Source organism: Rhamphochromis longiceps, linkage group LG1 (genome assembly GCF_057381845.1).
Source record: "Rhamphochromis longiceps isolate RC_006_pf linkage group LG1, R_longiceps_female_GT1.1, whole genome shotgun sequence".
Lineage (NCBI taxonomy): Eukaryota > Metazoa > Chordata > Actinopteri > Cichliformes > Cichlidae > Rhamphochromis > Rhamphochromis longiceps.
The window spans coordinates 31,310,745-31,328,319 of NC_140557.1; the positions used below are offsets into that span (position 1 = coordinate 31,310,745).

Genomic DNA, 17,575 nt, shown 5'->3' on the forward strand with positions numbered 1-17,575 from the left:
ATACTTTGCTGATGTCAGATCTTGCACACACAGGCTGTGACTTGAGTTAAATTTTTTGTTTTGTTTTTTACGGCACAGATTTTCTGCAGCAGTCTCAGCAGTATTTTACCACAGACTCTCCAAAAAGACGGTGCTGTGCTGTGTTGTGCTGTACATTCCCACCAAAACAGCAACAACCTCATAATGGCCCGCTGGATATTTAGGAGTCATTTTATATGAACAAACAGTGATTGTTGTGGTAGCACACTGGGTGGTCTTTGAGTAAATATTGCTCTAACAGTCTCAACAGTCCCATTGCCTGTTAACTGAAGTCAGACAGTTGAAAACCTCAAAGAAGTCTGAGTGTTTCTGTACTGAGTTTTCTCCATTTGGTCAGACTTATGAGACAAGTGAATGTTTTAAACCCTGCTTCCTCTAAATGATGAAAAGCTTCTGGGTTATTAGACTATGGTACGTACAAGGATCCCAATAGGCTCTCCTGACACATCGAAGACATATTTTGTCTGAGGATGTTAAAAATATCCTGCTTAACTGTTTAGAAACCTGTGATTCTTGCGTTGGGGTAGCCACTCAGTGGGTTGTTTTCTGCCGCTCTTCTTTGCTGCAGTGAGGTCAAGTCTTTCCAGCAGATACAGGAATTAAAAAGTTTTTCTTCATAATTTGACAAGGAAGCTTTTGCACAAAAAATCCTGTCTTTTATGAAAGAAGACACAAAATAGATCACTCTGTCAGTCAATCCAAGCTTTTAAATCCCCAGTATTGTGATTGGAACTGTGACATAAAAATATTACTAGTTTTTCATCCAAATATTTCATGCTTGTTGCCTGAATATCATGTTGATATTGCCAGCAGTGAGGTCAAAAATGTATGGAGTCCATGCTTGGCTTATAACAGCTGATATTTCTGTTGGGCCTTGATTTTAAAGCTGAACTTCTGCACCTCCATCTATCACAAGTTGACAGATCAGAGTGCAACTGATGAGTGTAATCCTCTCTAATGACATTTATAATGACTCAGCGACGCCCTGCTGTTGCACAGCGCAGTCTACCAACATGTTTTGGTTGAGATGTCAGACTTGTTTGGATAGGAGCACTGTCTCTTCTCTCCTTGGTATCTGCTTTTTCCATCTTAGGATATCCAGTTTTATATTTTCCATCAAAAATTCAGAATAAAAGTGTGTGTGATAGGACTGCAGGAATGTGATTTACGCTCAGGTCAAAGTATAAGTGGTTGATTTTTAAAGTAGAACCACATACAACCACATCTCCACATGCTGATTCACAGTTCATACAGGGCCATTTTACATTTTGACCATTACAAATCAGCTTTATTTTCTGTATTTAAAGACCTTCTTTCATTTTATTCTCCTGGGCCTGTACAATAAGTGCAGTGTTAAGAGGGGAGGCATTCAAGGCCAAACTCTAATGTGTAAAACAGATGTGTGGCACACTGAGTTTGGGGGGAAATACTGAGGAATACTGTAATTGCTGTGAAGACAGAACAGGCAAAACTGCATGAGAACAAATATGAAACGTGGTCTTCAACAACTTGGATCAAATGAGTACAGTTAATGCAAATTACCAGTAAAAACCGCCTCTTCTTCACTTTTAATAAAACTTGACTGTCATCTCTTTTTAAGGAGTGCATGCACATAGAAACTGGTGCTCCTGCTTTCCACTTCTTAATGGTGTTGACTGAGAGATTACAGTGATAGTGTATGTTTGCCTTTAGGCTGGTACAGTGAGAGACTCCATGGCCAAGTCTCTGTACAGTGCTCTGTTTGACTGGATTGTCTTCAGGATCAACCACGCTCTGCTCAACATCAAAGACCTGATGGAAACCACCAAGGTAAGATGACAGAGAATATTAAAAGCGCATGAGTGTAGTCGTTCTTCAAAACAATAATGACTCTTATTACAGATTCGGTTTTTATTTTTCATTCATTTGTTTCTGTTGGTGTCTTCTTCAGATCTTGTCCATTGGAGTCCTTGACATATTCGGTTTCGAAGACTACGAGAACAACAGCTTTGAACAGTTCTGCATCAACTTTGCCAACGAACGTCTCCAGCATTACTTTAATCAGCACATCTTCAAACTTGAACAGGTGAGTCTTTTGTTAAACCGAAGCAGGACACGCATCTTTCCCTATCCTTAAACTTTTAAGCTGCTGTGTACGTTTTGTTCTATCTGTCCAACTAAGTTCTGATTGTGGCCATTTACAAGGAAGTGCACATACACCACAAGACGTTCTTCAACACTTAGTCCAACAGGGCTAAGAAAGATGAACGTCACCCCAACCTGTGACCACCACAAGTGAGGATGTATGTTTTCTTAAGCGAGCTGATTAACTTCAAAGGCCTTTTTAAAGTTGAGATCTGTAAGGTTTACCTGTAAGTTAAATAGTGTGTTTAGATTGAGATTGACAGGATCAGCTGCCTGCCCTGACATGTTTTGAGAGGCTGGGGCTGCTCGAAAACCATGAAATACACCACATGAAGGTCTTTGTATCTAGTCATTACTGTTTTGCGCAAAGGCAGTTATTCACAAACCACCTCTGTGTCATAATTGTTTTAGCAGTCATCCTCTAAAAAAATGTGTAAAGGGGGGCTTCAAACACTTTGGATGTTAGGTTAGATTAAATGGTTGTTTTTTTGCTGATGGCTTATTCGGTGACCCAAAAGCAAATGTTCGAAAGATTTTTAAAGGATCAACATGTCGCCAAGTGTGCGTGATTTCACGTAGCCTGCTTGCAACATTACTCCCAGCATCAGCTTTGAGAGCCCCATGAGAGGAGGCTGAATATTTCAGTAATAATTCCGGGGTCAGCCTCTTTGGTGTGTTTGAGAAGTTCATATTTTTTTAGGCATGCTTAACATCACTGTCTTATAATATGTGACTTCTTTTTAATAAGACTCTGAGACAGCGTTCAGTGTTTGTTATTTCTCATAATCCCACAGTGCTTCCTGTGCTACTGGTTACTGCATGAACCCTCAAATCTCAAGGAAAATCAGTTGCCTTTAATTCCAGCCTGAGAGCCTCAACCTCGGTGTTTGTGTTTCATTCTGGAAAAGTAGTATTTTGTGGTTAAATAGCTTATGTAGGGTTTTTGTTTTTTTTTTTTTGGTGTTGCTTGGATATTTCTCTGGCTGTCCTTCTGGATTTCCTTTATTGTTTTGATGCCATCCGTTCCCCCTTTCTTCCATTTCCTAAAGAAATGTAAGAACTGGAACAATTTAATATCTTATTTGGGTTTGAACATGTTTGGGGGAGGGGGGAATGGAAAAAAAAAAAAAAAAAAATGGATGGATGGATGGATGTAGCCTGTGCATGGATTGGCACATTACAGCCATTGCTCAGCTTTACTCTACCTTCCAACACCTGGTATACCAGATTATATCTGTGGCAATGACTGTATTATAATAATAATAATGGATTGGATTTATATAGCGCTTTTCAAGGTACCCAAAGTGCTTTACAATGCCACTATTCATTCACTCTCGCATTCATACACTGGTGGAGGCAACCTACGGTTGCAGCCACAGCTGCCCTGGGGCAGACTGACAGAAGCGAGGCTGCCATATCGCGCCATCGGCCCCTCTGGCCAACACCAGTAGGCAGTAGGGTAAAGTGTCTTGCCCAAGGACACAACGACCGGCGACCTTCCGGTTACAGATGCATGTCCCAACCCCCCCGAGCCACGGTTGCCCGTGTATATTTTGGCAGAAACATAGCATATAAAATGCCAGCCCTGACGCACCACTTCACAATATATTGACCCTTATACCACCTATGTGCTCTTTAACAGGTTTGTGAAATTATTGTGTGTAAAAGTGAACAAAACATAGGCAGTCTGAAAATCCCATAACATGATTCAGCCGGGATGGCAGGGTGACCAAGAGCAGGCATACTTCAACCAGAGGAAGTATGCCCGCAAGTCTGCTGTAACTGGTGTTTCACCCCCTCAGCTACAGTTCCAGTGTAGATTTCCATGCATCTGTCAACCACTGAGTCACTCTGTTGGAGCAGATAGGGGTTAAATAAGTCAGTAATGCCTGTCTTGTTGCACCTTTGTGAAATCACTTCGTCATCTAGTCACTCACTAACAATCAGTCGCTAACTGTACTTGTAGTTGAAATATTTATTCATGGCAACTGTGAAGGCAAATACATGGAATAACCAGCAGGACTTTACCCACAAAGGAGAAAATGTGAATTTGACATGATGTGAACTGTTTAACATTATTACATTGGATATTATAAAACGGGCAGCAGACTTTGTTCTTTTAGACTAAATGATGAAAGTGGTGTTGAACACTTTAGAGGATTCCTGTGGCCTAACCACACATTCTTTTGTGTTCCCCCGTTATTGAGAAAATACCAGTCTGTCATCCCCAATATACTGGTCATAGTATGTCCTAAATATCCCTCTTTTTAGAACTCTGTCAGTGGATATTTCTTTTATTTGTTTTCACGTTTTGTTCCATTCAAAGAAAACACATCTGTCAAGAAAATACTTGGTTGGTTTTTGTTTGGTGTTTGGTGTTTTGTGTGTGTGTGTGTGTGTGTGTGTGTGTGTGTGTGTGTCTATTCGTAAAGATGAAAGTTGTACAAAAAATTAAAAAAAATAAAGAAATGACTTTTTATTTTAATTGTTGGTGGATGACTGGATATGTAAAGCGCTTTGGGGTCCTTAGGGACTAGTAAAGCGCTATATAAATACAGGCCATTTACCATTTGTTGTTGAGTTAATATAAAGAAAGACTAACTGTATAACAGCCTGACAGTTCTCAGTAGAAACACGACAAAGAAGCTGATTCTGCATCTTCCGGATACATTTTATGGGTTTTTACTGATACAGACAAAATAAAAGTGAATCATAGTTTTTATGGGAAGATGACTTAAAGGCACGTGGGTAGTGGGAGTTACGTTATTCCAGACAATATGACAAAGTTAGAAATAGCACCCCCATAAACCAAAACTCAGCAATTACCAAAGAGTTGAGTCAACTCACCTCTGTTTATTTAAGAGCCGAGTATGTGGCAATATACGGGATTACGCAGACACACACTTTGTCACCTGAGTGTGTGCAGTCTTAAGAGATTAGAGTAAAGTCCTGGCTTTAGTATTGTACTCAACAAAAGCAGCTGTTATAAGAGATAAATGGAATTTGTCACATTATTTGGTTGGGAAAAGTTCTGACTGACTGAGTGGGCCAAATCTGGCACACAGCCCAGGTGATGAGTGAAAACTGTCACAGGCACAAATGCACATCAGATAAAATGTTCACTCTCAGAGGCCCCAATGCATTATACTAGAGCTCACACTGGCGTCTCATGACGAGGGATGGATTCGATGTGAACAATCTTGTTGGATTCTGGAAAAAATGACGAGCATGCTCCCAGTCACCTGACACGCCGCCTTTGGGGTCGAAAGCTGTGGAATCTTCGACTGACAGTATGGAGGGCACATAGTGCAGGTGGTCAGAAAGGGGCTTCCAGGCAGTAAAAGTAGCTGTTAGGACATGCCTGAGAAGATGACCTTGAATGTGAGATCGGTCAAATTTTAATCTGCTGTGGTTTCTGCTGTCAGAAACTCCTCATTAGACGTTGTCTGTGTCTATTAATCATATGACATTTTTCTGTGCGTATGACCAGAAGCAATAACCGTACAGCCGTTTGCTCAGTTGAATTGCAGCATAAAACAACACTTCGCCTTTAAGGTTTACTTTGTTCCGAGTAAGTTTGGCTTCCTTCTTGAAATATTCTTCCTGTGAACTAACAGTAAACAGCAGTAATTAGTTGCATATTTTTCCTCCAGACTTTAGGCTAACAAGAGATTACACAAGAGAAAGAGATTTTGTTATTAAACCTCTGCTGGATTAAGGTCTTTATTGGTTAAATCTTTCCCAGGAACACAGGAAAATAACATGTATAAGGAAGTAATACTGATAAATACTCCGAATGATTCTTTCATTATTAAACCAGCAGGCCAGGCGACCATGCATACAAACTATAGCCACTCTGACTGTAAGATTTAAAACTATCTAATCAGCCTTGGACTGGTTCTCTGCTTTTGATTGTATGTTGTTAATGATTTTTATTCATTTATTTTTTATGAGCGTTTGTGATGCTGTCTGTAGTGTCACATGCAGTGCAAACCCACTATAACAAAGCGTCTGTGCTTCTCAACAGCTTCAGTGCATTAAAGGACAACACCATATATTTTTTATGTTATACCCAAACGCTTTAGTATTTCAATACAGCAAGCTGGTGACATTTATTGCCTTAAAGAAGACGTTCATCAGATTCCAGTCCTGTGAAGTAAATTTTTCTTGAAGGTGTCGCTAAAGCTGAGCTCTCTGTTTGTACATGATGTGACCCTGCAGGAGGAATACAGGGCAGAGGGCATCAGCTGGCGAAACATAGACTACATCGACAACACAGGCTGCATCAACCTGATCAGCAAGAAGCCCACAGCGCTGTTCCACCTACTGGATGAAGAGTGCAAGTGAGTATTTATGTCTCCCTACCAGTTTGACTGGTTTACTTCTTTAGAAATTCAGTTTAGCTTTGCTGTAGTAAACTACCTGATAATTCAGCAGGTGCTGAGTACAGGTGACGAGTTCAAATTGGCAGGTGTTATTCTGCAACTGAAAAATCGCTGGTTTCATTACAGCTTGGGATCTTCGTGGTGTTTGATACCCTCCTCCCCCTGCCTTCTCATGTTGATCTTTGTTTTGTCCTTGAAATACTAAAATCAGCGAGGCACTGAACCTAAAGTGTTTCCGCACTGTTGCAGAGTTCCAGCTGCAGAGCTTCTACAGCTGGACAGTGTCCTCTGCACAGGTTTTATATTAGCATGAAATAAAACAGGTGTGAAAAATGCACAATCCCTTCTCGGCCTCCTCGAGCTTGTAGTTTTGGTATTGTGGCGAAACACAGAACTATCGACACAGACAGAGGAACTAGTTTTGTGTAGGGAAATTACTATATGACACACAAACAGCAACCTAGAGATGGACAGAAATAAATTGGAGTACCTAACAGACTCTTGTTTGTCTGAAGGACCACTCACAGCACATGCTAACATCACTGCATCTCTCCTGTCCTTATGAGTGGACAATTTTTCTTTTATGCTCAATTGGAAAACATTGTGCAAGATTCTGAGTGTGATTCCTACTACACTTTATAAGAACATTGACACATTTCAGACAAATACACTTAAATTTTGTCAGATTTCTCTAAATTGTTAAGCAAGATGGAGTTGTCCAGAATCTATACCTGCTAAACCTCAATAAAATATGGTGTTTTCGGGTACATGGCGTTACTGCAACTATTTTACAAGTAATATTTCCTTCTTTAACTCCCTTTATTCTCCATTTGGACATTAAATCAAATTCCTCCTGTTAGGCAAAGCTGGAAGGCAGTGACTCTTTAGCTGCTCTGTTTTCATAGCTCAGGTTTCACCCTGTTCCAAAACCCCTGGTGTCTCATTCTTCCCCTCGCTCCTCTTCCTGTAAGCTGTTGATTTTCTGCAAAATTGCTGGCTCTTGATACTGACGCACTGTAGAGATACATGAACTGAAGTCGGCCTAAAAGGATAATCTTCAACCTGTGGCAAGAGAGGTTAAAATGTCAAAAGTGGTTACAGATCAGATGATATTGGCTTCCCACGTTTCCACCGCTATGCTCTGCTATAATATAATACAGTTGTAGCAACTACACACAGAGTGGTGAAAAAAAATAATATCTTGAATTCATCATGTTCTGTGTGGATAGCATCAGAAATCTGTTGGACATTTTCTGTGTGATTCGTGTTACAGCATTAAGACATAGTTGGCGTCTTGAATCAACTTCATCAAGAGCGTGATTCTCAAGTTTCCTTTCTTGAGGTGTTTTGATATTAAAAACAAATGTAAAACCCGTTTTACTTCAAAGCATATGTTTCTTTGTTTCCTTTCCCAGTTTCCCTCAAGCCACCAACCAGACTTTGTTGGATAAGTTCAAGCGACAGCATGAAGGAAACAGCTACATCGAGTTCCCTGCTGTCATGGAGCCTGCCTTTATTATCCGACACTATGCTGGCAAGGTCAAGTACGGAGTCAAGGTCAGTGCCATCTTCGCTCTCTTAAGAATCTAAGTCTGTCCAGCCAGTATTTTTTTTTTTTTCTTTACATGTGTGACCTTCACAACAGGAATGTAAGTGCTAAGGCAGGAGCTGTAGCACTAAGCTACATAATACTTCTGAACAGTGTTGTGTTTATATATTTATCTCTCTCTCACACGCACGCACGCAGGATTTCAGGGAGAAGAACACCGACCACATGCGCCCGGACATCGTAGCTTTGCTAAAGAGCAGCAAGAACGCCTTCATCTGCGGGCTTATCGGCATCGATCCGTCAGCAACTTTCCGCTGGGCAGTGCTCCGCGCATACTTCAGGGCCCTGGTGGCTTTCAGGCAGGCTGGAAAGAGACACACGCACAAGAAACACACTGGTAAGAACCCACACCAATGCATTAATGGTTGACATACCCTATAGTTAGCTCACTAACCTCTAGCAGTGAGGGAAAGTATGCTCTGTGAAGGGAAGAGATGTTCCAGACTGAGAGGTAAACCTTAGCAAAGCACAAGAAAGCTTATAAAACATAATGTCATCAGAAAAATCTATGCACCTGTCTTACAGTGTCAGGGCACCTGCTCATGCTTCATTTGTACTTTAGGAAATGCTCCATAGCTCACAGTTTAGATAAAAGTTGCCATTACATACTGTACTATACGCCAACCTGCTGTGCGTCTTGGTTCATTATGTTTATCTCAGCCAGGTTTTGGATTCACTATGCAGTCACTGTTCTGTAGTCTATGTGTGCAAAGTGCTGGTAGTTTTGCAGTGTAATGACAGTAGCTCTTGCTCTGTCTCTCTCTCTCAGCTTTGGCTTTCTGTGAATGCCTTCTTTTCCCTTAGATTTTGCTCTAGCTGTACTTCAGATGCAGTAGATGTTGCAAACAGATGTTCTTTCAGTCCTGCCGGCGTATGAATCGGACTTTTGCTCTGCATCCTCTCCATCCTTCCTTCACATAAAGCGTAGATGTTGTAATGTGGACTAGATTTTTCTTTTAGAAGTTAGATATCTTTCACTTGTCTTTAGATATCTTTTAGAAATCTTTTCAGCTAAACTAAAGATATTGTGTCACCCAAAGGAATCTTGAACATGTCTTCTAAACCATCTCTATACAGACGCAGTTTTGTTCTTAAATTTATAAATTTGAATGCTACTGCTATCTTATAATAGAATATGTTCACTGGATAAACCACTAGAAGACGATGTATAGAAATGCCTTTGGGGGGCAAACACCTATATAAAGACAGGTCTCTCTACTGCTGCCGCCAACGTCAGTTTTGAATGTCAATCATCTTCTCTTGCACAGGTATCTCTCCAGTAGACGACTGAATTTCTTGATCTCATCTTCTTCGCTGTCTAATCTGTCATTTCTCTCTCTCTCTTTTTCTTGTGTATTTTTCTGTCTTCTCTCTCTTTTTTTTTTTCCTCTTGTTTTGCTTCTCCAAGGGCATGATGAAGCTGCTCCCTGTGCAGTATTGAAAAGTACGGATAGTTTTAGCTTTCTGCATCACCCTGTGCATCAGAGAAGCTTAGAGATCCTGCAGAGATGCAAAGAGGAGAAGTACAGTAAGGCTGCCAATACAATAACTCCTCCTACTTTCATCTGATACCATGACTAGGGGAAACTATAGGGAGAGGACCGACCAACGTTTACTACTTTTCTAGGCCAAGTAAAGCCAAACGATACCAATAAGAATATACAAACATAAAGAGGCACCATTCCTGCGTTGTGATTTGATTTAGGATGCTTACTTTAGGACTAGATGCTTGTTGGTCTCTACTCTCTTTGTCTCCCCTTTTTTCTCTTTAATGCACCTGCATGTGTTTGTTCCTGTCTTGCATGCTCTTCACTTGTATTCTTACACTGTGCTAGTAAAAGGCATGCAAAGAACTGCATTTTAATCTTGCTCTGTCAGCGAACTTTGGTGATGGAAGCAACACCTCCAGGTTTCCACCACTTTTTTTTTTTTAGCAATAGCACATTGCTCCACTGTCATATACAATTTTGTCTGTTGGGTACTGGATATAGTTGCTTGTCCACCAAACGATTGTCTAAAATCAGCTGTTTTCCACTGTCACTAACCCCACATCAGCTGGTGATGGTGATCAAAGACCAAGGGGTGTGTCTGGCATAGCTGGGGACACAGATGTGTACATTCATATCACTAACTGGCTCAGAGGCATCTTTACATTTGGTGCTGGACATACAGCCGACCTCACACACTTTTCACAAGGGTCACTTTTCTTCTACAAACATTTCATGACACTCAAATGTCTTTTTTGTTGTTGTCTTGTGCCACCCTGCAGCTCCAGATGAGAGTGAAAATGTACAAAGTGATGAAAGTGAAAACGGTACATTGTCGAAGAGTGCTTTATGAGTAGGCTAACACACCTTAGAGTTGTAGGATTTCAGCACTGTGATTGATTGGCTGTAGGTTCAAAACAAATCTTGGAATATGATATACGTTAGTACAAATTTATCACTACCAAAGCCCACCATTGCACTGTAGTGATGTAACAAAGCAGCTGTAGCTTGTATATAAAATATAGATGTAGCCTCTGGGTCTGAACAGTGAAGCCAATGTAGAAACGCTGTCAGTGTAGCATTGAACTAAATGTTTAATCCTTGGGATGTCTTAATATAAGAAAAACATGTGCTACAGTAAAAACCCGTTTATTCCTTATGACAAATGTGTAAAATTACAGAATAAGTTCTGGTAGCTCATTATCCACACAGGGCTGCATTTATTAAAAAACTGTGTTTTGATTAATTCACAGATGAATTCTTTTTAGCAGCATAGAACCACTATTAAACAAGAAATGTTTATGGTAGATGGTAGTGAAAAAACAAGAAATCTTCTGTGATTTGATTGTTTATCTATTATTTAACTACTTTGGTGTAGTAGGAATGGCAGTGGGAGAGGTCTTTAATTCAGACTCTATACCCTCCTTATCTAAGCCTTCCAGTGGGCCAGATTAGTCTTTGCCAGGCCGAATCTGGCCACCGGGCCTTATGTTTGAGTCCTCTGTTTTTGGACAGCAATTTGATTGGCTTTTTTTTTTTTTTTTTTTTTTTCCCCCCCAGTCAAATCTATCACACATTTTCAAAACACAAAGATGTCAGGAGACAAAATGTTCAGTTCAAGACTTTTCTAACCATGACACGACATCAGTGGCTACATCTATCCTTTATATAAAGTATGGAAAAGTAATCCGAATCAAGTAATCAAGTATTTTAAATTGCCAATCATGGTATTAAACAAACCTACAGGCCAGACTAAACTAAATAATGCTTCAGTATCATCTCACATCATTCAGCACTAACAACCTTGCTATTAACCGCACAAATCTGTGTTAAATGTTACTTCAGCTGCAGTATTTCCAATTTTAAAAAAGGCACATAACAGTCACTGCAGTAACACTTGAGTGTCACACGGTGTCAGAAGTGTGTTTTTTCTCTAGAATGGTTTTGTGTGTAGTGTTTGTGCGTGTTCTTTCACATGATGCCAACATGTTTATTCGTGATCAGGTGTGACTAGAAAGAGTCCACGTACGCCACTCTCAGACCTGCAGGGAACCAACACCATCAATGAAAAATCACCACGGTAAGTGGCCATGTTGTAAAATGTTGTCAGCAGAGTAGTGTGTTGACTCTGGTGGTATTATATCCCAAAGTGCCTCTAACGCATCCATCAGTGAATGTGTCTGTGTGATAGTCGTCTTTCCCCCAAAATATTAATAGAAATTACTTGAATGCTGTTATTGTGGCATTTTGTGGCCACAATGAGCAAAACATTGATATTGTGACAGTCCTAATTGTGTGTCCTACATGCAGTGGTAAGGATATTTGCCTCCCAGCATTGAGAGAGACATTGGATGCCTTTAAATAAATGGACGCACGTGCTTGTGACCCTGAGCGTTGGTCTCGTACCCCTCACTGACACTTTCTGTAATTAGCTGTGGACTGTGAGATTTGCAGCAGCACAGAGGGATTCATGCAAGTCAGCTTTTGTTACACAGGAGATCATTATGGAGCTGGTAACCCCCCCCACCATCATCATCCTGCCTCCTCTTCCTCCTCCACGCTCCCCTCATCCTCCACATGCTAGGAGAACACTAAACCCCTTGCAGCTGCTTCCTCGGTGATGTAAAGTTGGAGCTATGCATCAGAGAGAAGTGCCTGGGGAGTAATAAATGTTCGGACCCTGCAGGGTGCATATCAGCTGGACAGAGCAGTGTTTTATGAGACTCTCTGAGACACTATGGAGATAAACAGTCACTACAGAAGCCATACTGTACTATCACCATTTGCAGAGATAGATGATCAACTGAGGAGAAAATCTCCCTTATATGGTGAACCAGATCCATACAGAAGATTTATGCTTTACTTTGTTTCGTGACGCAAAAAAATATTTTCTGATTTTGGCCATGTAGGGATGGAGTGCAAAGATTTTGATTGATACTTACACACTGGAGGTTTGTGGTTTTTCTACAGAAATTTATCATCTTGTAATGTAATGCTGACTGGTTGTACAAATCATCTGCATTTCTCCCCTTGGACTGTGCAGACATAACCTTGTGTTGATGATGGTGGAGGAGCATCCTTTGGGTCTCATCAGTGACCTCCACAGTAAGAAATGTGGTGGAAAGAATGCCCCTGTTTTTTTTTGTTTTTTTCCCCCCGTCTTCTTCTTCTTTTTTTTTTCTTCTTTTTTTTGGTACTTCCGGATTCAAATTTTCATCTTGATGTCCAATACAGTTCAGAATTAACACATGGATTTTTGAGCAAAAAAATTAAGTCATCTGTTTTGTGCATCATCACTATTTTTAAATCAGAATGAACTACACTGATCGAGTAAGTTCTAACAATTTGACTCAATTTAGGTTACACCCATGTGATGCTTTAATCTAAACATACATGCTACTGCAGACTATCAGTTTATATTAGCATGCTAATATCTGCTTATTAATATACAAATTAAAGATACTGATGAGGCTGTATGAGAACGTCTTTAGCTTTACATAACATACCAGATTGTGCTAATGAGATAAAGTTGTTGGATGAGTAACAAGTCAAAGGTTTTCATCCTGTTTAGACCCTGAAAAAACATAATTTCTCTTGCAATCCATCCAATTCGTGCAGAGATAATTCATTTTTGGACCAAACTTGCTAAAATGGTTCCAAGAGCTGAATATTTGTTCCTTCTTGTGCAACAAAGATGCTAAACACAATAACACAGTAAGCGCAGACGCTGCGGTTTGGTTGTTGTAGTTTGGATATCGCCCAGATCTGCTAATCACACAGGTTATTTTTTACTCAGTATTTAAGCAGTGGACGTTAAGAGTCACTTTCAAACCAAGCAGGCAGCCCTGCAGCAGAAACTCTTCTCTTCTAACTGTTCAGTGGTTGTACCGAATTTGGTTACACACACACACACACACACACACACACACACACACACACACACACGTGTCCCACCTGGTTTTCTCTTTATGAATGATTCAACCTCCGGGTAATAACATACTGTGAGTCAGCGAGCATATCTTGCTGCTGTAGTCTGTGTGTAATAATGTGTGGCCTGTAACACATGTGGAGGAATTCTTGTAAACTCATGAATGATGAACGGGAAACAAAACAGCGCACCTCAGTGGATCTGAGGAAGCATGAGATAACCTTTAACTGCCACAGCTGTGCTCTGTTCTGAGTAGTGATGGAGATCGTCTTTGTTTACTTGTCTTTCGTTACCCCGCTTTCATTTTTGCTATGGGATAAAAACCAAAACAGTCTGATGGGTTTTAACCATGACTTTGGGGCTTCAGTAAGGGATTTCTGTACAAGAGATTCATTCTGTCTTCTGGAAAAGGGAATGAAAATTACTTCCTCTATTTAACTTAGATCACACTATTTAAAAGTACCAAAAGGACAAAGCCACACAACCATGCGTTTGCCGCTGATTTCTAAACTTTCAGTATTCGTTGTTTAACGTCTCATCTGACAAACCAAGTGCAAAGGAAAACAGTGATTTCTAAACAGATGTTTGGAAACTGTTGTGGTAAAATAAAGAAACACTACAGTGGTGGCATAGATCTTAAGACATGTTCAATAGCTCAATGACTTATCAAGTAAACTTTTTACGGTAAGGAGCAGGTTGTTGCCGATAATCCTTTAGGTTATATAAAATATGTAAGGGGAAAAAAGCTAGATTCAGCTAGATTAAAGTTGGAGAATCAGTGACTGACACTGCCTGGTTTATTATTTGTGTTTCTTATTTTTGACAGTTTTAATTATTAGTATATATTTTATGGACCCTGCAAGCTTGACAAAGAAGGGATGAAATAACTGATTTTATAGACAGCGTCATGAATGGCAAGGTGAAGACTCAAATACAGACTCACCTGCAGACAGATGTAAGCAAAAAGCGCACTATTAGTTCAGCTGATTTCACAGCCCAGAATTATATAGTCCATGAGATGGAAACCAAAAACCAGAGCATTTCAAAAACACACGGGAATGGGAAGATACTGAGACAAACACTTAAGGGAAGACAACACTATATACCCACATAGCAAGCCGGCACTGCTGGCTGACTTCTAGCATGATAAGACGTATGTCAACCAGATGTGGGCCAGGGCTGGCATAGATGGCACTGTCTATGTGATGCATTGCCACACCTGGCTGGTTTGTAGTTTGGGTTATGGGGCCCAGGCCCATTGAAAACAGGTCTGGCCCGGATCTGGCATCAAGCTGGGACTTCTGACTGACTGATGTCATGGCAGAGTGTATGTCAACTAGATGTGGGCCAGGTCTGGCAATGATGGCACTTTGTTATGTTCCTATTTTCCTATTTTAGTTAGAAGACTCAAATGCCATGTTGCAACACTATACTGCTATGGTAGCCAGCGTTTCAAATGCAGGTTTGACAGGTTTGTGAGTGTACACTTTATCCAAAACCTAGTGACGGTTTACTCATGCACAGCCAGCGGGTGGCTGTAACTCAGGAGGTAGAGCAGGTCACCTTCTAATCAGAAGGTCAGTGGTTCGATCCCTGGCTCCTCCAGTCTGCATGTCAGGAGTGTGAATGTGTATGAATGTAGTTAGGAGGCACTCAGTTTAGAGAAAGTTTGTGACTGGGTGAATTTGGTATGTTGTGTAGCACACTTTGAGTAATCCGAGAGAGTAGAAAAGCGCTTTATAAGAATCAGCCCATTCACTGTCTAAACAGTTTTACATGTTACTTTTGCACTATTACGTTCCAGCACATGTTGTTATTACATGGCTTGATTAAGGTACACATTAGGCTGACATCTGGGACCAGAGCTGAAACTGTTCTGGGCCAGCACAGGGCCAGCAGTGTGTCTGCAACTGGCCCGTGGCTGCACACAACTTACACATGGCCCTCATACCACAAAGAATGACAGCCCTTTGGTGGCCCAGATCAGGTTTGCCAAAGGTAATCCACACATGGGCCAACACAGGACCACCACTGTGTCTGCAACTGGCCTTGTGCTGACCCATGTGTGGGCCACATCTGGCAAACCAGATCTGGGCCACCAAAGGGCCGTCATTCTTTGCGGTATGTGGGCCATGTTTAAGCACATTGTGTGGGCCAGATCTTGGCCATACCAATTTTGCTATGTTGGTAAACACATTAAGGTTATTAAAGAAAGTGGACATAACTGAATAAGAAGATGGAGGAGGAAACCAAAGACAATGAAAAAAGATGGGATTAAAATGAAAATATACACTAGAGACAAGTAACCAATCAAAATAAAACAGGAAGTTAGAAGCCAAACAGGGAGAAACAGACATGTGAATGAACTTAACCTACAGGAACTGACACAAGAGGATGAGACAGAAACTGCTGAGAGAACAAACATTAAAACTAAACTACAACAAGAACTACAAGCTTAAAAAATGCTAATGAAAACGGGGAGAAAAATTAACCAAGGTATGAACAACAAACATAAAATTCATCCTCCGAAGGCAGTCAGACCTCTGCTCCCGACGGTGCGTCTACATCTATTGTAGTACTCTTTGTTTAGCACACACTGTAAATATAAAATATTGGACTTCCACAGTACATCCCTCAGGTACTCTTGATCAGCTTCAAGTGAACAAAGTAAAAGTAATAAATGTATTTCAGAAGATATTCTACGCAGGCTAAAAAAGTAAAGTTACAACAAGACATATTTCTTAGTTTATGGGAATAGATGGCTGTGATTAATTGAAAAAAAAATTGAGAACTAACTGCTCAAATTGTTTTGTATTGTATTGCTTTTAATTAATAAATGTATGAAACTATTAATGATGTATAGAATTATTATTATTATATAGAGATCAACATAGATTTAAAGTTTGATTTGCTTTAAAAGATGTCTTTTATTTTTTTATTTTCAAATTATTCACTGGTCTGTATGTTTGGTCTGAAGGGGTTCCCCAGGGCTCGGCTGGAACGGGCGCGTGGGTAGACAGAGCCGCTTATCATCCAGCAGCTCTACTGCAGAAGATGATGGCATCTTTCTCAACTCTACCAGCAGCAAACTCCTGGAGAGAGCCCACGACATCCTCATGTCAGTATCGAGATGCTATTTTCTTTTCTGCTCTACAGTAATTTGTTATTTTGGTTAGCACTGCAGTCTAGACACAAGTAAACCCTAAAGTTCAAACATCTGTCCTGATGAAGTCTCCTCCAGCAATGACTACATTCCTGCAAGCTCAGTCAGTGCTGATCTCTAGTTGAACCTGACCTCTAAACCCCTGTATGGCAGAGAGCAAGTGAAGGAGAATTTCTTTCCCCTCAGGGATCAATAAAATTCTGCTTTATTGACAGGAATATGACATATTTAGGAAAAAATCTGAAATTATAGGTTGTTTTGTTGACCAGACTTAAAAAAGAAAAGACAAACCCACCTGTCTCACTTGCTGATTTAAAGAACTGCTGAACTAGATTTTCAGTTTTTGTTTTATTTTTCTTCCAGGAGGAACAAAAACTACAAATCTAAGCCCGTTCTTCCAAAGGTACAGTGCACAGTATTTTTCAATTTACCCTTATAGGTCACAGTGCATACAGACAACAGGCATAAAGTCACCATGACTTGTTCCCCAGGGCTCTGTCCTGGGGCCACTCCTGTTTACTATACATATATATCACCAGTCTTGAATTTAAGCGTTTGGATATTTAATTTTTATACAGAAAGATATGGTGATCTGCTTCCGAACAGTACCAGGCTCTTTAGCAGTTGAAATATTAAAAAAACAAATACTGAAAACAGCAAAGCAAAACATGCACTATTTTTAAATGCAAAATCAAAAGCACTAAATATCCCATCTGTTGGTGATTCTCTAAGATTGAGTTTGTATGTGAAACCACTCTGAGCTTTATACGTATGTATTTTTCAATCTTGGCGACCCTTTTATTTGCTAAATACAAATTAAATAGATGGTACTTCTTATAT

The 17,575-nt window shown here is 40.3% G+C and overlaps 1 protein-coding gene across 7 annotated transcripts in view; it reads left to right on the plus strand.

Moving 5' to 3' along the window:
• The window catches only part of myo9aa (myosin IXAa), a 96,841-nt gene that overhangs the window by 61,005 nt on the left and 18,261 nt on the right, over positions 1 to 17,575 (plus strand). For 5 of the 7 annotated variants that reach the window (XM_085406065.1, XM_085406082.1, XM_085406115.1 and 2 more), the window contains 10 exons: positions 1,732 to 1,848; positions 1,970 to 2,104; positions 6,385 to 6,506; positions 7,964 to 8,105; positions 8,296 to 8,494; positions 9,566 to 9,685; positions 10,427 to 10,471; positions 11,649 to 11,724; positions 16,550 to 16,690; positions 17,099 to 17,138. In XM_085406065.1, coding sequence (XP_085262191.1) covers positions 1,732 to 1,848; positions 1,970 to 2,104; positions 6,385 to 6,506; positions 7,964 to 8,105; positions 8,296 to 8,494; positions 9,566 to 9,685; positions 10,427 to 10,471; positions 11,649 to 11,724; positions 16,550 to 16,690; positions 17,099 to 17,138 — 1,137 coding nt within the window. The remainder of the gene's footprint in view (positions 1 to 1,731; positions 1,849 to 1,969; positions 2,105 to 6,384; positions 6,507 to 7,963; positions 8,106 to 8,295; positions 8,495 to 9,565; positions 9,686 to 10,426; positions 10,472 to 11,648; positions 11,725 to 16,549; positions 16,691 to 17,098; positions 17,139 to 17,575) is intronic. The other 2 variants (XM_085406089.1, XM_085406107.1) reach the window with 2 other exon arrangements.